This window comes from Phyllopteryx taeniolatus, chromosome 16, assembly GCF_024500385.1.
Source record: "Phyllopteryx taeniolatus isolate TA_2022b chromosome 16, UOR_Ptae_1.2, whole genome shotgun sequence".
Taxonomy (NCBI): Eukaryota; Metazoa; Chordata; class Actinopteri; order Syngnathiformes; family Syngnathidae; genus Phyllopteryx; species Phyllopteryx taeniolatus.
The window spans coordinates 10,162,953-10,188,325 of NC_084517.1; the positions used below are offsets into that span (position 1 = coordinate 10,162,953).

General features: G+C 43.7%; 1 protein-coding gene across 8 annotated transcripts; it reads right to left on the bottom strand.

The window, feature by feature from the left end:
* Window positions 1-24,685, bottom strand: gucy2ca (guanylate cyclase 2Ca). 8 transcript variants are annotated; one of them, XM_061749484.1, is made up of 29 exons: window positions 24,534-24,658; window positions 24,181-24,314; window positions 23,360-23,475; window positions 18,427-18,539; window positions 17,435-17,502; window positions 17,139-17,360; window positions 16,942-17,060; window positions 16,204-16,303; window positions 16,002-16,104; window positions 15,767-15,920; window positions 14,383-14,468; window positions 14,183-14,300; window positions 13,615-13,696; window positions 13,439-13,532; window positions 13,252-13,314; window positions 13,094-13,165; window positions 12,510-12,614; window positions 8,221-8,307; window positions 7,982-8,114; window positions 7,761-7,898; window positions 7,200-7,288; window positions 6,981-7,072; window positions 5,958-6,116; window positions 5,675-5,867; window positions 5,403-5,577; window positions 3,069-3,167; window positions 2,846-2,940; window positions 2,666-2,742; window positions 4-1,267 (listed from the first exon to the last, which is right to left on the bottom strand). In XM_061749484.1, exons 3-29 carry the CDS (start codon window positions 23,466-23,468, stop codon window positions 1,066-1,068), a joined length of 3,147 nt encoding a protein of 1,048 aa, XP_061605468.1. In that variant the 5' UTR covers window positions 23,469-23,475; window positions 24,181-24,314; window positions 24,534-24,658; the 3' UTR covers window positions 4-1,065. The 8 variants fall into 8 exon arrangements, with proteins under 8 accessions (XP_061605467.1, XP_061605466.1, XP_061605465.1 ...); XM_061749482.1 differs by lacking the exon at window positions 24,181-24,314 and having other exon boundaries at window positions 3-1,267; window positions 24,555-24,685; XM_061749481.1 differs by lacking the exon at window positions 24,181-24,314 and having other exon boundaries at window positions 3-1,267; window positions 24,534-24,663.
* Between the last annotated feature and the right edge of the window lie 688 nt (window positions 24,686-25,373).

Genomic DNA, 25,373 nt, shown 5'->3' on the forward strand with positions numbered 1-25,373 from the left:
TTCCTTTGCAGGATTCTGAGGCAGTCACATGAATTGTCACAATTTGAAGCCATCCAGAAGGTGATCTCTTCAGTTTGTAAGTGTGGCTCACGGCACATTCTCCAGTTTGCTGTTCAAACAGTTGAGTCCAGATGACTGCCAATGCCAAAATGTTTTAGGGGCCGTCATGATTGAGCCCTACCAACTCTGCCCGGCAACAAATGACGATGCTAACATTTGACGTGACCTTAAAAAAGAATCAGAGCAACTCAATTATACATTGCTTTACCCGGTAGATGAATTTAATTTCATTTGTGACATTTCCTAATGAATCCCAATGGATTTTTCTCATGTTTCCAATTTGTAACAAAGCAAATGGAGTAAATTAAGTGGTTGGTCCCTTACCAATTTGACATAAGAACATCACTGATAAGAGGCCACCGCCACATGTAGAAAGTGCACTGAATACTTCATTGCGTGTTTCAAGATGATGACTTCACATCCATGATTCAACACTCACTTAGTTTTTTCTTCACTGCTCTTTTTTTAATTTTTTTTACATTTTTTACATTTATTTATTTTTATTTTTTTATTTTTTTGTTTTTCATATATTGTTAGTGTTTGTTTGACTGTGACTAGTTAAATATGCACTTGTATCCCTCAACCTGTGTGTGAATCATGAGGAATACTTTAGTCAAGCATATTGGACACTAATCCCTAAAAAAGAAATCAACGAGTGAAAACAATGTGGTACACAACAAATACAAAACATATCATATATAAGATATCACTTATTTGATTTGGATGCCCATTTTAGGCTGAGCTCTTTAAATAATGGCGGTTTGTATATGATGCCGTTAAATGCCTTCCTTGCTCTTATTAAAAGGTTGATGCAGGAAGGATGGGCTGCAGGCAGTTGGAAATGAAGAATGAACATGATGCAAAAAAAAACTGCCTCAGCATGCTGTGAGTCTCAGTTTCCACATGCCTGCGTGAGTCACTGCAGCTATGTCCAAACAATTCTAGCAGTGTTCATTCCAACAGGTGCGGATTATGGCTGACACTGCATGGGGCAGTGCTCTGTCATCACAGATAAGTACTAGGGTTATCAGTGACAGCCAGGTGGAAGTATTCTGGTGGGCTTTCCCCCTGAAAGCTGCTGTTGGTTTCTCTGCGTCTGGCGGACAACGTTTTCCTCTTTTCGAAGCTCTCTCCGCCTTCTCCGCGCTTTTCCAAGCTGGACACGATCATCTCCGCCAGGTCCTGCTGCAGTCGCTGGAAGTTCTCCCTGAGAAAAAACATAGAGGGAATACTAAGGATGTCAGTTTGGACATTTAAGTCCCGTGTTGTGTATTCACTTATTGGCCACATTATTAGGTTCATTTATATTCCTCAAAAAAACAAACAATAAAGAGATAATGGAAGCTAATGCTCAGTTTTGATTGTCACTGGCTGAGAGGTATTGACACAATTATTTTCCTGTAGATGCCAAGAGATGGCAGCAAAGCACTAAATGAAGCTCCTCAACTCACTTGAACATGCAGTGGAACCTCATTTTTCATATGCCCTAGTTTTCGGATGATTCGGTTTTCGATTCTTTTTTTTTCGCTGAGATTTTGTACCAAGTTTTCGTACATCCGCTAGGTTTTCGTACAGTTGAAAATGATCCATACCAAACTTGTCCACCTGCCTTGGCCACTCATTTCCACGCACAAAGCATCCCATGTCCATGCGCAACTTTATTCAGTGATTTCTTGAGTCAGCGTCCCTCCATGTTTTAATTGGAAGCATTTCAAATGTTTCTTGGTCTTATTTATTGGGTGGAACTGTTCAATGAACCACCATAGGTCCAAAGAAAGTTCCAAGTGCCAGGCCTTTGATAAAGAAGACAAGAAATACCATAGGATTCAACAAAGAACATGTAGAAAAATACAAAAATGGAGGAGTCTGTTCCAGTCAATAACGTTTGCTCCACCCTCTCTCCTCCTTTCATACGCCATCAAGAGTATTCAAAAAAGGTGTAAGTTATGTGTAATAGTAATTTATCCAATTCATTAGTCATTTATAGTTATTTTACATTGTTTTCTGCATGTTAAGCTATAGTTATTCGCTTTAAAATTGATTTTGTTTATATTTTTGTGAGTTTGAAACAGATTGGATTGACATTATTTCCTTTGGGAAATATTGCTTTAATTCTTGTGCGATTTGGTTGAAGTCATACTTTTTGAAATTAAGTAATCACAAAACTGTAGTTCCTTGGCACCAAGATGCCACAAGAAGGCACAAAAGCAATACTTTTATATTGGATACGGCTGTGGCCTGAGTTCAAAAACAGAAATTAGGTGAATTTTGCAGCAAATAATAGAGGATACATTTAAAAAATGGAATATGTGCGTAGCGAATCGCGACTATACATGCTAACACTATATTCTGCCCCTCTTAGTATGTCAAAACGCCCCTTGGCATGATGCAGCCTGAACCTTTCAGTGAAAAATAAAAACAAAACCTTAATATCTCTCAGTCAATATTCCAAATTTTGCAACATGATCTTTGCTTTTCTTCATATTATCTTACAATGCAACATTTCTTGCATTGTGTCTCATTGGATAGTGCAAGTGTACCTAAAGAAGTGGCCTGTAAGTGTATTTCCAGGTACTGATAAGGAATGTATAGTAGATTTACTCACGCTGTTGGTGGCGTGGGTAGATTATATTTTCCTCCAGTCACTCCAGTTAACCAGTAAGTCATCTCTTTACCTTTGCCCTATGAGCCAGTAATGGAAACCCAACACTAGAGGGATTACTATCGGTACTAATTCAAGTCTAGACGAAGAAGCAACTACAAAGTCAAAGTCCATTGAGCTCACCTTCAGGTATGTCTCTCCTCTCTGCTCGTACTCAAATTTACAGTCAGTCCTCTGCAGGATGTTGATGGTGGACTGACTTACATGGATTCTCAGAGCTGGAAAAGGGACGCAGGGGTGACCCATCAAACCCACGTTTAACTCTTTGACAATTGTGTGTATGCATGTACTTTACTGTCGCTGTGTGTGTGTGTGTCTGTGTGTGTGTGTGTTTGTGGCTTCTTACGCAGGCCCGTGGATTCCATTCGTGACGTGGTGTTGACTGTATCTCCAAACAGACAGTAGCGGGGCATCTTGTTCCCCACCACTCCAGCAGCACAGGGGCCTATACAAACACAGCCACACTCTGAACTTATTTCATGGACAGTAAGACATTATACCTTTTAATTGGTCTAAACCTATTATCAGTAGGTGGTTGTTTTTTTTTTTGTTTTATTTACACTACAGTACTGTGCAGGTATAAAGCAATTAGTTGTTTTAGCAAAGCAATAATGATATCAATGCACATAAATAATACATACAAATTTATATTTGTACAATCAGTAAAATGTATGTCAGAACCATTCCTAACTGTATGATCTAAGAAACATGAAAACTTAAGGCAAATACCAAAACTAAGGTGAAGACAACTACAGTATTAAATGTAACATAATCCCTATGTTCCGGCACAGTGAACGACTGGTTAGCACATCTGCGTCACAGTTCTGGGGACCGGGGCTCAAATCCCGGCCCCGCCTATGTGGAGTTTGCATGTTCTCCCCGTGCCTGCGTGGGTTTTCTCCGGGCACTCCGGTTTCCTCCCACATCCCCAAAACATGCGTGGTATGTTGATTGAAGACCCTTAAATGTGCCCATAGGTGTGAATGTGAGTGCGAAAAGGTTGTTTGTTTCTATGTGCCTTGCGATTGGCTGGCAGTTCAGGGTGTACCCCGCCTCCTGCCCGAAGATAGCTGGGATAGGCTCCAGCAGCCTGTGACCCTAGTGAGGATAAGCAGTAATGGATGGAAGGATGGCTGGCTGGATGGATGGATGGATGGATGGATGGATGGATAATCCCTATGTGACAGCTGTGAAAAAGGTCATTAGAACCAAGAAGCTGATGGTGGTGGCTGGAGGTATAGACATCATCATCATCATCATCATCATCATCATTTCTAACATTCTGTGTGTGGAGCTGTTGCATTACAACCATACTGTACATACGCTAAATGGTTGTGATAGCCCACTGCTACTACTCACGTGAGGTAAATTCGAGTTCACAAATTGCTGGAATTAGTCTAATTATTGGATCCTGTTGTAACTGTGTATCATTTCCAGGACCAGAAAGGGACTGCTACTGTATGCTATAAATGAAGGTGGAAAAGTCAAAGGTACAAAAGCAATATCTTTGAGGATAGCACTGTAGTGACAATCTGAGTTAGCCCTAAAAGTAGAACAATAGTATGTACTTTCTTTGCCATACGATACTTTGAAATACGATCGATTTTAATCTTAAGAGTCAAAGTCAAATAACAATGCACCTTTGTATTTTAAAAATAGGAGCACAAAAAAATACAGCACAGCAGAACCCTCCAAATTGAACATCCCAAAAATTGTACAATGCAAAGCTCAACCAACAATCACAAAAAAAAGAAAAGAAAAAAGGTCGGCATGCGTGACGTCACAGAGATGTCAGCACATCTTCAGCTCAGTAAACATCTACTGTAAGGGCTTAAGTCCACAAGTGTATGTATTTTGTTTTGTCTGTTTTATTTTTGTGAGTGATGCCACCATAGAAACGGTACCATTCACGGCAAAGAGGAAATGTGTGTTGATAACCGTAGAACCAGAAATGAAACAACGTGACATAGCCAAGTGGCTGCTCAGCACAAAATTCACAATTACATATACAAAATCATTCTACCAAGAAAATACTAAATCACATTGCATGTAGCCACAATCTTGTAATTGTTTTAATTTCTATTTTTTGTTATACTGTATTTCTGTTTTTCTAATGAGAGCTGCCGGCCCGACAAACAATTTACTGTACTTCCCTTCTGTGAATACTTGTGAGACACATCGCAATGTTTTTTTTTATTTTTTTTTTTATAGTCAACTTAGAAGTCAACCAATGTCAAGGAACAGACTGTGTTCAACTTTTGGAGGTTCCACTTCCCAACCAGGGTCCCTGTCAGCCAGTTAATTTGTCCCCAAAAAATTATTATTTATTCCTCACAAATATATCTTTGCTCATCTATCTATGACAGCGACATAGAGTGACAGACAGACACACAGAATCAGTCATGGCTTCATGCGCGTTTATCAGCTTTGTGTTAAATTAAACACGCCGAGATTTCACAATGAATAAGTCAATTTATGAGAAAATCGAGATGGGTTCACCATGATTTCATGTAAGTTTTGTGGTATTTTTGTTTGGTTGTGTGCCGTGAAATTTTCATAGGGTAAAATCAGTGCCTTGGCTCAATTGTTGTTGCGAAACATTGCACTATACTGCACATCTATGCATGTGTCCATGAGTCACATCCCTAAAAAAATCTTATTGCGGTATTATTTCTTTTACCTGAATGCACACCAATACGTATCCACAAAGGAATGTCAGGCAAGTGCTGCAGCTCAAACGTCCCAACAAATGACAAGATGTCCAGGGCCATGTGTGCGATGTCCACTGCATGTCTGTCACCGTTGCGTTTAGGCAAACCTGACGCAACCATGTATGCATCTCCTATTGTTTCAACCTGAAAACAAGTATGTGATCAGTGTCTCGATTCAAGATGAAATTAAGACAAAAAAAAAACATCTCTCTAGAAGACTCAAGATGGGAAATAATGACACCTTGTAGACATCATGGTGGTCAAGGACGCTGTCAAAGTTCTTGTAGATCTCATTGAGCATGTCGACCACTTCCATGGGGGTGCTGTAGTGGCACAGGGTGGTGAATCCCACAATGTCGCTGAAGTACACCGTCACCTCTTCATAGAGCTCCGGCTCCACTCTGCCCGTCTCCTTCAGCGAACGCACCACTGGGCTGAGGAAAGAGGTGTGGAGGCTCACAAAAAATTGGTCCTTCTGTCAAACATTTCCCAGCCCTCCAGGAACAGGTCTGACATAAACCCACCCAGGAAGTAGCATGAAGTTAAGGAGGTCTGCTCGGTCCCTCTCAGCCTTGTACAAAGACGTTCTCTCCTCCACCAGATGCTCCAAAGTCCTGGAGTACATCTGGAGGCGACGGATGAGGTTGTCCATGTATGTCTCCGTGGCTTGATTGTGCAGGTTGCTGTGACCCCCCCAAAAATGTTGATTATTGATTACACTGTACAGTACAAAAGAAGGATTGCAAAAGGTTGACAGGCACTATTCACAAAAAGTTAGGTTTTCGGGTGAGGATGAACCCAAAATACAGGGGAACTTAATTTGACCAGCTCTAAATTTTTGAATGTGAACTGTTCACTGGTTCAGTACTATTTGCACTACATGCTGTCAGCAAAAAATCACAACAGGTGTTCAAACTATGAATCAACCAATTCTTTTCCTATATCTTTCTGTGACTGTTCCAGTCTCTCTGTTGTAACCTACTAATGACACTGTGACACTCTAAGGCTAGTAGTAACCAGGGGCGTACTTACCATTAGGCAAACATAAGCAGTTGCCTTGGGCCCTGAGATTTCCAGGGGCCTCCAAACATCTCATCATTTTTCTTCAATTTAAAGCAATTGTTATCATTTTAATCAAAATTCACACCGTTAAAAACATATTCAAATGCTTATTCTATCATGATTGTTTCAACTGCTCCCCTTCCCTTCTCACACAGTGGACTACTCCTTATTTTTATCATCAAAATGTGGACAGCAAGGTGAAGAGGACTATTTTAATGCCGATTATAATTGAACCATGAAATTTATTGGTCGATCCACAGATCAAACACCATTTGTACAGAAAGTACGGAACCAGTGAACAGATGGACATGTGCATTCAAAAATGTACAGATGGTCAAATTAATTTAATCTGTAAAGGTGATTAGGTTCATTCTGAAATTTCTCCTGAAAGCCAATAAATCTGTAACTTTTGAGAGTTGTTTAGGTTGAGATGTTTGACACTTAACACTTTGTCACTTAACATAATCATGCGAACGGTGACATACCTGAAAATCTTACCCAGAGTTAACTCGATTTTCTTAAAATCCGGCCTCCGTTCTGGATCTTCATCCCAGCAGTTCTTTATCAGCATGTGCAACTGGCGTAACACACACACACACACACACATGCGGACAGCATAAGGGACTATTTTCCGTACTTGAATTTAGATCATATCAGCTTGACCTGAGTAACGCTCCTCATTCTTACATCAGTTTATGTCTCACCTCAATATCCTTCTCTGACACGCCATCGAAGTTGAGTTCTGGTCTAAAGAAACCCATCCCATCGGGATGCTGCACTCGGTACATCTTCTCTGATGGATGAGATAACATTGAGGTAAACACGGTGGTCATTGTCACATTATCTTTACACTTATTACAAGAAGTGAAAATGGAAGAACATTGTCAACAGGATGTTGGAGTGTGTCTATGACAATGTTTTGGTCAATTCATCAGAACATTTGGGAGTGCAGAGGTCATTGATATTCAAGTTCATCCCAAAGGTGTTTGATGGAGTTGAGATCAGGGTTCTGTACAAAGTCTTCCATGAGAAATGCACCCAAGCATGCCTTTATGGACCTTGCTTTGTGCAATGGGGGAGCGTCACACTGTTACGGCAAAGGTGGAAGCATTCAATTGTCCAAAATGTCTTGGTAAGATGAAGACTTAACATGCAAGCGAGAATTAAGATGTGCAGTCTTGTCCCTGAGCCTGAGTAATTGATTCATTTACCAATCAAGAGGTGTCCGAAGACTTTTGTCCATATGGTGTATTTCAGATGAATACCTGTACGACTCAAGCAGAACTGCGTATAGAATGGTGCCCGCCTCAGAATGATTTCATGCGCGATAATGCCATAGCTGTAGACGTCTCCTTTTTGAGATACCCCATCTTTACGGAGGTGCTCCGGGGCTGTCCATACATCTGACGGTAGAAGAGAAGAGCTCTAAGTACAATATTACGATCAACTATCTTCCTCTTGGATTTTGATGGCTCAGATCACTTGCCTCTGCATGGCCTCAGGATGGTGTGGCAGCCGAAGTCGGTGATCTTCACCACCATGCGGTTGTCAACCACACAGTTGGTGGACTTGAGGCGCCCGTGGACTTCAATGTTACTGGAGTGGAGATATGACATGCCCTGGCGCAGGGAGGTAAGAGGTCCGATTAGTTCTCAATGTGTCTTTCAGTTCACATCAAATATGAATAATCATACTGCAACGCATTGTACATTCATAATACATTACCTTTGCTATATCATACATGACTGATATTTTGAACTCCATGTCCATGAAGGTTTCATCTGGGTAGGAAATTCTGTCATTCAGAATGTACTGGAAGGATAAACAAAAGAGCAGATTCAAGAGTGTGCGCGTGCGTGTGCGTGTGTGTGTGTGTGTGTGTGTGTACTTTAGGAATACATTCAAGAAAAAAACAATAAGGGATATGGTTATCACAGACAGATCATTCTCGATAAGCCCAGCCTTGTGGAAATTACTGTAATCGTCGTTAATGTCCAAAATGTCCCCGAACAGGCAGGTCGTTCCAGTTATTGCTTGACGACACCGACAAGCCTTTTAGTGTTCTTTAAAGTGTGTCAGCCATAACAAATCAACAATAAAGGGATTGTGTGCAATGCAACAAGGAGGCTATCAACTGTCATAAACAATATAATTGTGCAATAAGTTACATCTGCATTACACTTATCAACCATGCTTTGCTTTGTCCTTATTACAATAAATCAGCCCCTCCTTGAGCCGTCACCTTATCGCAGTGGAAGGGTTTATGTGTCCCAATGATCCTAGGATTTATGCCCCTGGCAGGGTCACCCATGGCAAACAGGTCCTAGGTGAGGGACCAGACAAAGCACGGCTCAAAGACCCCTTATGATGACGACAAAATATGGACTCGGGTTTCCCTTGCCTGGACGCGGTTCACCTGGGCCCCCCTCTGGAGCCAGGCCTGGAGGTGGGGCTCAAAGGCAAGCGCCTGGTGGCCGGGCCTGCACCCATGGGGCCCGGCCGGGCACAGCCCGAAAGGGTAAGGTGGGTCCCCCTTGGGCTCACCACCTGTGGGATGGGCCATATGGGTCGGATGCAGTGCGAGCTGGGTGGTGGCCGATGGCGGGGACCTTGGCGATCCGATACAGAAACTGGCTCGAGGGAAGTGGAATCACCTTTTTTTTATTGTCATGAACATGCATGCATGCACACGAAATTTGTTCTCTGCATTTAACCCATCACAGTGAACACATACACATGTTAGTTGAACACACTGGAGCAGGGGGCAGCTGAAGCGCCCGGGGAGCATTTCGGGGTATCAGTGTCTTGCTCAAGGACACCACAGCCGTGAGTCTGGGGGATGTTGGCGGATGGTCCAGTCGGGGACTTGAACCTAAGTCCCCCACTGTGGCAGGCGATGATCTTAACCATTGGGCCACGGCTGCCCCCACCTCTCACCTCTCTGGCAGGGAAGGAGCCCGAGCTGGTGTGTGAGGTCGAGAAGTTCCGACTAGATATAGTCGGACTCGCCTCAACGCGCAGCTTGGACTCTGGTATCAGTCCCCTCGAGAGGGGTTGGACTCTCTTCCACTCTATAGTTGCCCACGGTGAGAGGCCCATGTACGTTGGGGTTTACCCCGGTGGATGAGAGGATAGCCTCCCTCCGCCTTCGGGTGGGGGGACGGGTCCTGACTGTTGTTTGTGCCTATGCACCAAACAGCAGTTCAGAGTAGCCACCCTTTTTGGAGTCCTTGGAGGGGGTGCTGGAGAGCGCTCTCGCTGGGGACTCCATCGTTCTGCTGGGGGACTTCAATGCTCACGTGGGCAATGACAGTGAGACCTGGAAGGGCATGATTGGGAGGAACGGCCCGCCGATCAGCGGTGTTCTGTTATTGGACTGTGCTCATCAGGGATTGTCCATAACGAACACCATGTTCAAGCATAAGGGTGTCGACACGTGCACTTGGCACCAGGACACCCTAGGTCGCAGTTCGCTGATTGACTTTGTGGTCGTGTCATCGGACTTGTCTTGTCTTGGACACTCGGGTGAAGAGAGGGGAGTAGCTGTCAACTGATCACCACCTGGTGGTGAGTTGGCTCCGATGATGGGGGAAGATGCCGGTCCGACGTGGCAAGACTATTGTGAGGGTCTGCTGGGAACGTCTAGCGGAATCCCCTTTCAGAAGGAGTTTAATCTCCCACCTCCGACAGAACTTTGCTCATGTTCCGGGGGAGGCGGGGGACCGATCAGAACCCGAGCTGTCAACTGATCATGTAAGTTGGCACCGATGGTGGGGTCCGACCTGGCAGGCCCACACGTATTGTGAGGGTCTGCTGGGAACGTCTGGCAGAATCCCCTGTCAGAAGGAGTTTCAACTCCCACCTCCGACAGAACTTTGCTCATGTTTCGGGGTCCGAGTGGACCATGTTCCGCGCCTCCATTGCTTAGGCGGCCGACCGGTGCTGTGGCCGTAAGGTGGTTGGTGCCTGTCGTGGCGGCAATCCGTTGGTGGACACCAATGGTGAGGGATGCCGTCAAGCTGAAGAAGGACTCCTATCGGGCCTTTTTGGCCTGTGGGACTCCTGAGGCAGCTGGTGGGTACCAGCTGGCCAAGCGGAATGCATCTTTGGTGGTCGCTGAAGCAAAAACTCGGGCATGGGTGAGTTCGGTGAGGCCATGGAGAAAGACTTCCGGACGGCTTCGAGGAAATTCTGGTCCACCATCCGGCGTCTCAGGAGGGGGAAGCAGTGCACCATCAACACTGTGTATAGTGGGGATGAGGCGCTGCTGACCTCAACTCTGGACTTTGTGATCCGGTGGGGAGAATACGTCGAAGACCTCCTCAATTCCACCGACACGCCTTCCCATGAGGGAGCAGAGTCTGGGTTCTCTGAGGCATGCTCTCCTGGGAAGTTGAATCTCAGATTCAGGAGGAGCAGTGTGATTTTCATCCTGGCCGTGGAACAGTGGACCAGCTCTACACCCTTGGCAGGGTCCTCAAGGGTGCATGAGAGTTTGCCCAACCAGTCTACATGTGTTTTGTGGACATGGAGAAGGCGTTCGACCGGGTCCCTCGGGGGGTCCTGTGGGGGGTGCTTTGGGAGTATGGGGTACAGAACCCCCTGATATGGGCTGTTCGGTCACTGCACGACCGGAGTCAGAGTTTGGTCCACATATCCGGCAGTAAGTCGGACTCGTTTCTGGTGAGGGTTGGACTCCGACAAGGCTTCCCCTTGTCACCGATTCTGTTCATAACTTTTATGGACACAATTTCAAGGCGCAGCAAAGGAGTAGAAGGGGTCCGGTTTGGTGGCCTCAGTATTTCATCTCTGCTTTTTGCAGATGATGTGGTTCTGTTGGCTTCATCAAGCCGTGACCTCCAACTCTCACTGGAGCAGTTCGCAGCTGAGTGTGAAGCGGCTGGGATGAGAATCAGCCCCTCCAAATCTGAGATCATGGTCCTCAGTCGGAAAAGGGTGGCGTGCCCTCTCCAGGTCGGGGATGAGATCCTGCCCCAAGTGGAGGAGTTCAAGTATCTTTGGGTCTTGTTCACAAGTGAGGGAAGAATGCAACGGGAGATCGACAGGCGGATCGGTGTCGCGTCTGCAGTGATGTGGACTTTGTATCGATCCGTTGTGGAAGGAAGGAGCTAAACCGAAAGGCAAAGCTCTCAATTTACCGAAAGCGGCCGAAATGAGTTTCCACCGCAGGGTCTCCGGGCTCTCCCTTAGAGATACGGTGAGAAGCTCGGTCATCCGGGAGGATCTCAGAGTAGAGCCGCTGCTCCTCCACATCGAGAGGAGCCAGATGAGGTGGCTGGAGCATCTGATTCGGATGCCTCCTGGACGCCTCCCTGGTGAGGTGTTCCGGGCACGTCCCACCGGGAGGAGACCCCGGGGACGACCCAGGACAACCTGGAGAGACTACATCCTTCGGCTGGCCTGGGAACGCATCGGGATCCCCCTCGAAGAGCTGGATGTTGTGGCTGGGGAGAGGGAAGTCTGGGCGTCCCTGCTAAAGCTACTGCCTCCGCAACCCGACCTCGGATAAGCGGTAGAAAATGGATGGATGGATGGACAATAAACCAGGTCGCCACTTGCCAAGGCATTCTGTTCAGTTATGTCTTTGATGATCAGTCAACTTTGGTCTGTGTAGCTTCATTAAAAGCCTTTATACCACGTTAAAATCCTTCAACTCGGCTTTTAATGTGGTTCTCCAAATTAGCATTAATTTAGAGTTGTTTTATTGAATTTGAAGAACAAGACAAGACTTTTAATTCTGCGGAAAACAGTAAAAAGAGGTCCCCAGGTCAGTTTTTAATTGGTCTCTTTCAGAGTATAATGCTATTGATTGTCAAGCATACAAACAGTATGTTTGTAAGTTTGGAACCACATTTGGGTCTGATCCAAAAGATAATTCACAAATAAAAATTAAAAAGAAGGCTTGATAAGGATAATGGGCTACAGAGAAAAAAAAAACAAAAAAAAAACTGAGGATTGATTGTGCGTTTGTGTGTATGTAATGATTTTCTCACCCTGAGGGAGCCTCTCTGACATAGCTCAAACACTCCAAACACACCATACTCAAACTTCACTGTGCCATAGAACTTTGTCAGGTTGTAGTAATCGATCCGCAGCAGCTTGAAACAAAAACAGATTGAAGTTACAACCCCAAAACAACGTCAAAATTTTTCCTCGAAATTTGCAAACAGAAAACTTCAAATACTTGCACACTCTAAGGATATCTACTTCAAGCACTGTATTAAAAATGTTCCCTTTAAAAATATTATATATACAAGTTTGATGCTCAGTTTTGATAGACAATTCAGATCTTGTATTAATTTAACATGAGCAGTCCTGTATGTTTATTATTGTAGTTGTACTTGCACTAGTGTAGAACTGCACTCAGTACAGTATGTTGTCCCTCTTGTCCTGCATTGTTAAAAGTGCTGTCAGCTATCTTGCATTAAAGTTCTTCACTGCAAACTACAACCACAATGATAAACATATTGTTAATGTAATCCAGTAGTCTGAAAGTGTCAAATAGATGTTATCAAATTGTGCAGATGTACCTAAACTAATGGCAAGTAGTAAATATACAGTACATGCGATGTCTTACAGTGTTGAGCTCAATCTTCTGGTCCTCTGTGAAGTTTCCATCGGTCTGTCTCAGCTCTTTCAAGATAACTGGCTAAAGACACAAGAGTCTAAAGGTGTGAACATGTTGGGCTTTTTCTTTTCATTCTTTATGTATGACAAGTTTGGTTTTTTGGGCACCTTTTTGTCGTAGCGGCCTCGATGTGTGAAGTACGTGCTGTCCTTCCTTTTATCGTCATCGATCTTTTCCATGCAAACAAACATGGATAAATAAATACACCAACGTGGCTTTGTGCCATTATTGTAATAAATACCAACTAATCACTCTCACGCCCTTCTAATCTTCGATCATGAGGAGGACTTTTACCTTTAGGGAGACCTCCTTTTCGTCCAGCGGACCAATCAGGTGAGGGTTGATGTGAGACCACTTTTTCTGCATTTGATGTTCTTTTCTGTTCTGCCTAGCATGTGTTGGATACTTAAGTGAGCTTAGACACACACGCACACACACACACACACACACACACGCACACTGCGTCCTACTTGTAGAAGATGAGAGCGATGGCGGTCACCACGACAACACTGAGGCTCAGAACGATCACAATCACATCCTGCAAGTTCAAGTCTACGAGCACACACACACATTTGAAAATGTCATAATCTCCACAAGGTTGGAAAATAATGAGGTCTGAAGTAAGTCAATTAATTGATTTAGTTAAAAGCAGAAATGTACAGAAATGAATGAGAATAACCCGGATATTTATTATAATGCTAGTGAATTTAAAAAAACAACAACATTACTGTTGTGAAAACAACCACATTTTAAGCATATTCAGGTTCATTGAGGCATTTGAACTCATTGTCAAGAGTCAAGTAGTTTTGATGATATGATATGACATATACAAGGACAGTTTAGAAAAGGACTGTCCCTCTTTGAAATTAGGTTTAGAGTATTGTGCAATGCATGCATATCTGCTTATGAGAAACAAATTATTTGTTTTGCTATGTTGACTGATAGCTACATTAGATAGATCGAACTTTTGTGTGCGCGTGTATATAGGTGTGTGTGTGTGCGCGATTGTGAGTGTGTGAGTGTGTGTGCGCGCACTACCTTCTAAACTTTCTGGTACATCTTTGGGCAGGTGATTTCCTTTCCATGGCAGATCAGGGTTACGGGCCACATCTATGGTTTCATTCCTTGATGTGTCAAATACTAACAGAGTCTCATACTGCAGGAGAAATGCTAAAAATAACATCTCTCCTTCATATTCCCATGATGATTCTCATAAATGCCGAAAGGTATTATCTCACCTTGCCGGTAACTGTCGATGTGTAAATCATCGAGAAGTTAACGTCTCTGTCACCATACTCGTCCAGCACATAGTGGCCTCCCATACCTGCAAGCAGCAAACACACACCAATTTTTTTCCATCCATTCATTTGTCCATTTTTGTACTGCTTATTCTCATTGGCATTGTGGGTTGCGGTGGACACCCAGGACTGGTTCCCAGTAAATCACTGGGTACATAGATATAGGCAAATATTATTCACGCTCATATTCTCACCTTTGCACAATTTAGAGTCTTCAATTAACCTATGAAGCATGTTATTGGAATGTGGGAGGAGGTACCCAGAGGAAATCCAAGCAAACAAGCATGGAGCGAACATGCAAACACCACACACACATTCCAACCAGGACTTCTTGCGTGTGAGGCAGACGTGCTCACTATTATATAGCCTAGCCCAGTGGTTCTCGACATTTGAAGACCAAGTAGTGCCTCAAAAAATACTTAACTCTCTCAGTACCAGCATAATGAAACAAACAAAAAAATACAGTAGTGGAGTAGGCTCAAGTGTTCATCAAAAACGAGGCAGTTTTTATTCCTAAAAAGTATATTTACTATTATTGTAAACTACTTTAACATCATGGAAAGTTTGAACACTACACTTTAATTTAGGCAAATAAATATAGTGACTTAAATGATTCACTTCAAATATACTGAACAAAAGAAATACCTAAATATATTTATGGAAATAAACAGTACTAAAACATTAAATAAAAAAATATATTTTACTGAAACGTTAAATACAAGCTGCACGGTGGACGACTGGTTAGAGCGTCTACCTCACAGTTCTGAGGTCCGGGGTTGAATCCCCGCCCCCGCCTGTGTGGAGTTTGCATGTTCTTCCCGTGCCTGCGTGGGTTTTCTCCGGGCACTCCGTTTTCTTCCCACATCCCAAAAACATGCATAATAGGTGAAGCCTCTAAATTGCCCATAGGTGTGAATGTGAGTGTGAATGGTTGTTTGTTTGTATGTGCCCTGCGATTGGCTGGCAACCAGTTCAGGGTGTACCCCGCCTCCTGCCCGATGATAGCTGGGATAGGCTCCAGCACTCCTGCGACCCTTGTGAGGGTAAGCGGCTCAGAAAATGGATGGATGGATGAAGTTAAATACAACTCAGCTATAATTAACAAATGTATTGTAGTGGAATTAAAAAAAAAAAAAAGTTTAAGCCACTGTAGTGCAAAATGTGAACATTTTGGATACCGCTAGAGGAAGCCTGCGTATCACACTTTGAGAATCACTGGCCCAGCCAATGAATGAAGTCCCGGACAATATTTTTGGCAGTTACACAGATTTGGTGTTTCACCAATCTCAGACTTTTCACTGTCAAAGTTAACGTTCATACATACCGTTGAAGGAGACATTCCCAAATGGGTTGTCACTCAGTGGGACTTCCTGAGCTCCTCGGTTACCATAGTTACTCTGCTGACTCAACATCCTGTCCCTCAGCACTTTACCGAACAGTAGAGCACCGTCATGATAGCCAGCCACATAGTCATTGATCTGGCATTGAAAGACAAAAAGAGTTAACTACAACAGTTTCCCTACATTCATTTATTATGAGGGTGTTTAAATGCAGCTCACTGTGTCGTTATAGGGTAAATAGTCATAGTTCCTCCGTGGCAGAGTGATGACCAGGACTTTCTGCATGCCCTGACTGGATGTAGTGTTGACATAATACTCCGGACTGGAAGAGAGAAAAAGGCATTACTGTAATTCCAATTCATCAATATACCGTAGTTGCGTTGAGAAATTTTGTGGTGGAAAGTGAAATGTGAACACTTACTTGTAAATGTCCACGAGAATGAACATGATATCCTGATGAAGTGGGCCCACTTTGGCCTCTAGTGAAATAACGTCATCGGGACGGCCACAAATGATGAAAACTGAGATGGAGAAATCATTTATATCGATAGAGCAAAGAACATGCTGTGCAGTATTTTACAGGATTTATTTATTAGCTAGTACGATTATCCAAATCCAAACAACACATTAGCATGAATCATTGTGGCGGCATGGCACGGGACATTCATGTTATCAAGTGTGCCGGCACAATTTATTTTCGTACAGTCTTCATTCCCATCATGTTACATCCTCCTCCGTATACCAAGTGTTTACTGTTGTAGTTTATTTTGTGTTTTACTGACAAAACATTGCTGTTGTACCGGAAGTTAAATAAAGGCCTTTCACAGCCATCTACCGCCTCGTTGTTGTTGGCACACACGCTGCTGATTGCAGAAACTGCCGCTCTACGTAATGTGCTGCAACAAACAAACATAAATGCCGCTTTTTCTTTTTCACTTTTCTTGACGGTTCAACCTTGGCGGTGGTTTACACTGTACTGGATGCTTCTCTACTGTAGTTGAATATCAGCACCAGCATGCGCGACAGTTTCATACATATTCACAAAGTGAAGCCAAGCGTGAGAACTGATATTTATTGCGATTGTGTTATCATGAGCACATTCAGTAACTCTACAACCAAGGCTGGTAGGACTGCTGTTAAAAGGTATAAAGTTACCCACTGTTACTGTGTCTTTTCTTAGAAGTGAGAGCTTTCTTTAGTTCGTCCTCAGAACGTAGCATCTCTCTCTTTATCTTTGTGGCAAAGTTGGATGAAGGTGCTTCCAGTGCATTGGTGTACCTGTAACGAAAGCAAGGGGATGAGAACACTGACTCACAATAGAGAGCCGAGTCGCTGCAGTATGTCACGGTCACTCACCAGAAGCAGTCCTCGGTCGCGTTATAGATCGACTTCTTGTACACATAAACATGCTCCCACTTATCCTTGAATAGAAACTTCTCCATCAGAAAGTGGGAGAACATGTACGAGATCTTGCGTGCCGGCGGCAAGATCCGAGTCAGTTTGGGCTTGTAGTCACAAGAGAGGCCGAAGCTCCCGGCAGAAATGATCGGAATGCTCAGGGTCAGGCCAATTTCATCACTGAAGCACCAGGGATGGAAAGTCAGATCAGTCAGCTATGACATGAAGAACAATAACAGTAGCGTCATACTCACTCCACTAATTGGAAGGTAGCATACGTGCAGGAAGGACCCAGCATAACACATCCAACTTCACCTTTATTCTGGAGAAGGTTCAGAGTTGGATTAAAGTGGGCTGGGACTTCTAAGCCAGTGTTTCCCAACCTTCATTGAGCCAATGCACATATTTTACATTAGAAAAACGGCACGTCACCAAATAAAAGTGTCAAGTATTTCGACTGAAATAATGATGATCTGGTCTCAATTTACTCACAAATTAACCAATCCTCACTGTGAAATCTGGGCTTGTTTAGTAAGTAGTTTGTAGAACACGAAGCTATTATTCTGCTCTATGATTGACAAAAGGTGAATACACAGGTTAACTTTGCCTTCTACCATCAAGTGGAAGAGCATTTTGTTGTTCTGTCTGTCACTATTCATCACTGGCATAGATAGATGAGCAAAGATGCATTATTTGGAGTAAATAAACAATGCTTTTCAGACTAATTAAGTACAATTCAATTTAAAAAAAAACCTGTGCAATCGATCAAATAAGTTGCTTTGTATTTTATATTTTGGAGCCTATAGTTATTCACTCTATTTGGCCCTGGGGTTCAGCCTGTGCATAAACCTGGCCCAGAGAAAAATACCATGCAGCATCCATGTCCATGAATAAATGATTGATTACTGATCTCTAATTTTGCAAGGAAGATTCATATTTCAAGGGGAAATAGTCCTCTCAATTTGAAAAGATTAAAAGAAAAATGCAGACATGCCTTGGACACACTGTGCTATATTTTGCACCAAAACACCATTATTTTCCACAATTATATTTCAGAGTTCCATTTACTCATTACTCATGTCGAAAGATTCCATTATGTGACAAAAGTGAAGCTTTTTTCAAGTACAGTAACCATAAAACATCAGTTTTCAACTAATTCTGGTGTATTACAATTATACAATACAATTATAAGCCAATTTCTTTGCCACAATGTAACCTTAAAAAAAGTGTGTTGGTGCCCACTCACATGCAGCATCTTGAGTATGGTGACGCCCTCACAGGTGCTGCTTCCACAGCCCTGCCGGTTGTACAGGGTGGTGTTGAAGCCTTGGAAGTTGGCCGTCAAAGTGAAGCTTAAATCTGGAGCCATGGAAGATAACACTTATCATTATATGAAGATATAACATTTATGTCTTTTGGTAGCTAAGATTAGATTAAATATTTGTTTGCCTTTGATCTGTCTCGTGAAGCATTTCAAAACATCCATCCATCCATTCATTTTCTGAGCCGCTTATCCTCACAAGGGTCGCGGGCGTGCTGGAGCCTATCACAGCTATCTTCGGGCGAAAGGCGTGGTACACCCTGAAAAGGTTGCCAGCCAATTGCAGGGCATATTTAAACAAACAACCATTCGCACTCACATTCACACATACGGGCAATTTAGGGTCATCAATTAACCTACATGTTTTTGGGATGTGAGAGGAAACTGGAGTGCCAGGAGAAAGCCCACACAGGCACGGGGAGAACATGCAAACACCACACAGGCGGGGCCTGGGATTGAACCCCGGCCCTCAGAACTGTGAGGCAGACGCTCTAACCAGTCGTCCACCGTGCCGGCCATTTCAAAACATAACGGCTCCAATTAATAAATTGTGATGTGATGAGAGCAAAGCTGTGGATTATCCATCCATCCATTTTCTAACGCTTATACGAGGTCGGGTCGCGGGGGCAGTAGCTTTAACAGGGACTTCCCTCTCCCCAGGCCACTTCATCCAGCTCTTCCGGGCGGATCCCAAGGCGTTCCCAGGCCACACGAAGGACGTAGTCTCTCCAGTGTGTCCTATCTCTAAGGGAGAGCCCGGACACCCTGCGGAAGAAACTCATTTCGGCCGCTTGTATCCGGGATCTTATTCTTTCGGTCACAACCCACTGCTCGTGACCAGAGGTGAGGGTAGGAACGTAGATCGACCGGTAAATTGAGATCTTCGCCTTTCGGCTTAGCTCCTTCTTTACCACAATGGACCGATACTAAGTCCGCATTACTGCAGACGCAGCACCGATCCGCCTGTCGATCTCCCGTTCCATTCTTCCCTCACTCGTGAACAAGACCCCAAGATACTTGAACTCCTCCACTTGGAGCAGGATTTTATCTCCGACCTGGAGAGGCCACGCCACCCTTTTCCAACTGAGGACCATGGTCTCAGATTTGGAGGTGCTGATTCTCATCCCAGCCGCTTCACACGCACCTGCGAACTGCTCCAGTGAGAGTTGGAGATCACGGCTTGATGAAGCAAACACAACCACATCATAAGCAAAAAGCAGAGATGCAATTCTAAGGCCACCAAACCGGACCCCCTCTATGCCTCGGCTGCGCCTTGAAATTCTGTCCATAAGAGTTATGAACAGAATTGGTGACAAATGGGAGCCTTGGCGAAGTCCAACACTCACCGGAAACGAGTCCGACTTACTGCCGGATATGCGGACCAAACTCTGACTCCGGTCGTACAGGGACCGAACAGCCCGTATCAGGGGTTTCGGTACCTCATACTCCCGAAGCACCCCCCACAGGACTCCCCGAGGGAGACGGTCGAACGCCTTCTCCAAGTCCACAAAACACATGTAGACTGGTTTGGTGAACTCCCATGCACCCTCGAGTACCCTGCCGAGGGTGTAGAGCTGGTCCACTGTTCCACGGCCAGGACGAAAACCACACTGCTGCTCCTCAATATGAGATGCGGCTTCCCGATGGACCCTCCTCTCCAGCACCCCTGAATAGACCTTACCAGGGAGGCTGAGGAGTGTGATCGCCCTGTAGTTGGAACACACCCTCTGGTCCCCCTTCTTAAAAATGGGGACCACCACCCCAGTCTCCCAATCCAGAGGCATTGTCCCCGATGTCCATGCGATGTTGCAGAGGCGTGTCAACCAGGAAAGCCCCACAACATCCAGAGCCTTTAGGAACTCTGGGTGAATCTCACCCACTCCCGGGGCCTTTTTAACCACCACGGTGACCTCAACCCCAGAGATAGGAGGTGTCGGTGGAATTGAGGAGGTCTTCGAAGTATTCTCCCCACCGGCTCACAACGTCCCGAGTCGAGGTCAGCAGCGCCCCATCCCCACTATACACAGTGTTGATGGTGCACTGCTTCCCCCTCCTGAGACGCAGGATGGTGGACCAGAATTTCCTCGAAGCCGTCCAGAAGTCTTTCTCCATGGCCTCACCAAACTCCTCCCATGCCCGAGTTTTTGCTTCAGCGACCACAAAAGCTGGATTCCGCATGGCCAGCCGGTACCCATCAGCTGCCTCAGGAGTCCCACAGGCCAAAAAGGCTGGATAGGACTCCTTCTTCAGCTTCACGGCATCCCTCACCATTGGTGTCCACCAACGGGTTCGGTGATTGCCGCCACGACAGGTACCGGCCACCTTACTGTCACAGCTCCGGTCGGGCGCCTCAGCAATGGAGGTATTAGGTATTGGGTACTCCGAACTGCTGTTTGGTGCATAGGCACAAACAACGGTCAGGATCCGTCCCCTCACCCGAAGGCGGAGGGAGGCTACCCTCTCCTCCACAGGGGTGAACCCCAACGTACAGGCGCCGAGCCAGGGGGCAATAAGTATACCCACACCTGCTCGGCGCCTCTCACTGTGGGCAAGTCCAGAGTGGAAGAGAGTCCAACCCCTCTCGAGAGAACTGGTACCAGAGCCCAAGCTGTGTGTGGAGGCGTGTCCGACTATATCTCGTCGGAACTTCTCAACCTCACACTTCCTTGCCAGAGAGGTGACATTCCACGTCCCTAGAGCCAGTTTCTGTAGCCGGGGATCGGATCGCCACGGTCCCGGCCTTCAGCCATCGCCCAGCTTGCACTGCACCCAACCCCTGTGGCCCCTCCCACAGGTGGTGAGCCCATGGGAATGGGGACCAACGTTATCCTTTCGGGCTGTGCCCGGCCGCGACCCACGTGTGCCACCAGGCGCTCGCCTTCGAGCCCCACCTCCAGGTCTGATCCAGAGGGGGGCCCGCGTCGAGGTAAAGGAAACCTAGATCCATTAATAGTTTTCATTATATGGGTCTTTTAGCTGTGCTTTGTCTGGTCCCTCACCTAGGACCTGTTTGTCATGGGTGACCCTGCCAGGGGCGTGAAGCCCCAGACAACTTAGCTCCTATGATCATTGGAACACACAAACCCCTCCACCATGATAAGGTGACAGCTTCCAGGAGGGGTGTGGATTATTAATTCTATGAAAATGTTTCATTGTTTCAGCATGAAAACGAGTGACTTTTTCATCACCAAAAGGCGATAAAAAGTATTTCTACATGAGGCATTAGAGCAAGCAAATTTAGTGAGTTTAGTCAGTTTAGTGAGTCAGCAAGTAAATAAAAATACATCAAAACGAGTCAATGAAATACTTGTTAATAATTTTAGATGTTAGACATAAAATGTATAAAGACAATCCAAGCAAAGAAAAATTGGATAAAGCATGCCAAAACATCGATAAACCATACTTTTTTTATTTAATTTAATTTTTTTTGTTTTTATTTTACAATCAAGACATCTTTTGTATTTATTGTCCTGTAATGTATGTGTGTATAACCATTTTCACAAGCCAACCCATTCTGCAGCCAAAAATATTTTACTCTTATTCAGTATAGGGCATTCTCGTTATAATCTTGAATCCTAAAGTCTTCTAAGCAGAAATACGGTTGCTTGCTTGCTTTCCAGAATTCACCCGCCATTTGTCATTTAATAAGAAGACATTTAAAATACTCTCAGCTCAAACACTGACAACCTGCAACTAAACAGGACAAAAGTAGGGAGTTCAATGTAAAGCGTGCGGGACTACTGCGACGAATTTTCTAGAATAGAATAGAATAGAATGAGATTGAAAGGGTTCTTCTACATATTGTTTTTAAACATTTTAAATTCAAATAAGCATAGCACAAAAAAAATGTGTTTGATTAGTTCTTTGTTTTAATGGTGGTTCTTGACAATAAATCTGAAAGTCTGTTTACTACCCTTTTAAAAGGTGGCACATTTGTTAGAAAGATGCCTTTGTAGGATGAGCAGCAGAGCTGAGTATGCAGGTTGCACCCATGAAAAATGTACTTTTCTTGCCATATGTTTATATTCATTCAGCCCTATGAGCATTCAGTATCGTATAAGTGGTCTTCTCTGTGTTATTTTTACAGTTTGAATCCCCCCCGTCTATTTAAAAGTCTCTCTCCTGGCTGTTGCATGCGCAGCACTCATTTGATATTGACAAAAACAGATATATACAGAAAACAGTTCTTCCCAAACTAATAAGAGCACATGTTGGTAAAATTACAAAACTTTCAAAAGCCTGTTCAAAACAAAATATGTATTATTATTTAGTTTGCAAGTAAAAAACAGAATTCACATTTTTATATCTAATTTTGAAATTAATCAATCATAACATTCGACCACTAAAACAAATCATTCTGCAAACTATAATTTGGCATCTTAATCAAGAAATAATAACCTACTTTACTATTTTCTTCAGTTGTTTTTATTTTGTTAAAATTTGAGGATTCCTGGATAACAATAATAATTACATTTTAGCATTCTAAAATATGTCAGGGGACATTTTATGGAAAATGACCAAGCTTCAGTCTGTGTGGTTCCCTGTTTCAGGGTTTTCTAGATGCTACCATTACTATTGACTCCAGTCGTGGTATTTGATTTGATTAAAGCAGTCGTTCAGAAAGAGAAAGAGAAAAAAGGAATAAAATATAAAACTCATGCAATCACCATGGTTCTGTTTGACCATCAGTTATGAGCTTCATTTCCACTTTTTTTTAACTTACATTTTTACTTTTACAGACAGTATCTTTGTACAACGAATAGCATTTTTTGCAAAATTTGGATGATTACGCTTCTCATTGTACAGCAACAATGTAAGCAGTTATGAGCACAAACATATATAAAGATTCAATCCATACTATGTTTAATGTTCTCCTTCCTGTCCTCTTCGATGGCTCGCTCCACTGCAGCCTGCACGAAGGGCCGACTCCACGCGTACGTGTTGTCTTCCAGCAGCACGACGTTCATGGTGAATCTAGGTTTGGAAGACAGGCAGTCATCCAGCAACTTGTTGCCGATCACAGCTATGACCAACACTCCCAGGTAAGGTAAACTGCTGAAGCCACTCATCTTGATCCTCACTATAGTCTTTTTTTTTTCGTCTTGCCCACAGTTCCTACATCTCAAAAAAAAAAAAATAATCAGCTGCAGTTCATTTCAGGTTTAAGTGGCTCCTCAGATTGATTTATTCCAGATTTCAGTCTGTCCCTTAATTCGCAATCCAGCATTCAAATGAGAAAAAAAATCCCAACTTTTTCCTGGGATTTTGACCCTTGACTAAATTGCAGTAAAGACAATGCGGAAGACTGCCTCCCCGCCTGTTGCTTCTCCAGTGAAAGCTTGAAAGCAATAATCCTCCAGCTTGGTGTGTGGCTGCTCTATCAGTCCTCCCTCTGTGTGTTAATGAACAACTGTATAGGCGACAGTCCCAACACCAGTCAGACCAACGCAGGCACGATGATAAAGATTCCCACACTTCGTTGGGGCCAACACTGCAAGTTTCTGTTACCAGCTCATTTATATTTGACTGAAAGAACTTACTGACATGGAAATCTTCTCAGAATTCCATAAGGGTATTAATCATTAATGATCTAGTAGTTTTATCGTTATCGGACAACAGTAGTTTCATTATTGGACTGAATTGTGTATATATAAGTAGACTTACATCAGACTTACTTACAGTTTCTGAAAGTATTTTTGCTCCAAGCAGAAGGCTTGTATGGTGAGAGGGACAAAGGTGATGGCAGGCTATAAAGACAGGGCTGGTGTGGAGCTGATAAACAGCGTATGCTATAAAAGTAGGGTGGATTAAGCCTGTAAAAGACCAAACAGTTTATGGACCACTGTCACCACCAATCACTTTCAGAAGACTTATGTATAGTAAACATACAATATCATGTCAAAAAAATAATAATAACAATAAGCAATGTAATTCGATCAAGAAAATGGAATTGTAATTTGAGCGTCTTTTATGCACAGATCCTGTGAAATAGACACGTCAGAGCCATAACAGAACATCTGGGAATAACCCACCTTTGTCTTTGACACACATACCGATAATCGATCATTTGAAGAATTTCCATCCCCTCTGATCAAAGTCAGCCAAAGCCCAATTCTCTGATGCCTCTGAAAGATTATCCTGCCTAATTACCCTGTGCGGGGTGTGTTAAGAATGTTGTTTTTCCTTCCCGATCTGCTCAGTAAACAATTGGGCCATAAGTACATGCTTGCCGATACTTGTTAAAAATTGCTATGTTGTGTTTTCCACTTTACAGGGCACCACATTCTTTATTGGCGCACATCCAGCCTAATGTGCTTTCTTATTTTGGTATTTTGATCATCACGTTGAACTAGTGCATCGCAGTTCTAAGATTCAGTGTTCAAATCTCAGCTCTGGCCTTCCCGTGTGGAGTTTCCATGTTCTCCCTGTGCTTGTGTGGGTTTTCTCCACGTTCTCCAGCTTCCTCCCCCATTCTAAAAACATGCATGTTTGGTTATTTAAAGACTCTAGATTGTCAATAGTTTTGCGTGAATGGTTGTTGGTCAAGATGTGCCCTGCGTTTGACTGGCAACCCGTCCAATGGAATGGACTTAAGCAAAATAAACACACAGACAAAACATTCACACTCATATTAACAACCGAAAATGGAGTAATCATTTTGAATTTCATTGTTAACAGTACGAGCAATATTGTGTTAATAGGGATTCATAACTGCACTATCGTCCAAATGCCACTCAAATGGAAGCATTAGCCATTTGTGAAATTTCCACTTCATACATTTGCTTGAAAATCTCTTGTCTTTCTTTAATTCAAGGGAGTTAAAGTTATGTGCTTTATTCAGTGGTGGGAAGTATAAAAGTACAAAGTACAAA

What these genes read in the sequence shown, in the direction of transcription:
- gucy2ca (XM_061749479.1), bottom strand. Translation starts at nt 23,570, where the DNA reads ATGAGTGGCTTCAGCAGTTTACCTTACCTGGGAGTGTTGGTCATAGCT. An exon ending in ATTTACCCTATAACGACACA is followed by an intron (nt 15,921 to 16,001) that starts GTGAGCTGCATT and finishes TTTCAATGCCAG; the next exon opens with ATCAATGACTATGTGGCTGG. An exon ending in TGTACCAGAAAGTTTAGAAG is followed by an intron (nt 13,697 to 14,182) that starts GTAGTGCGCGCA and finishes GTGTGCTCGTAG; the next exon opens with ACTTGAACTTGCAGGATGTG.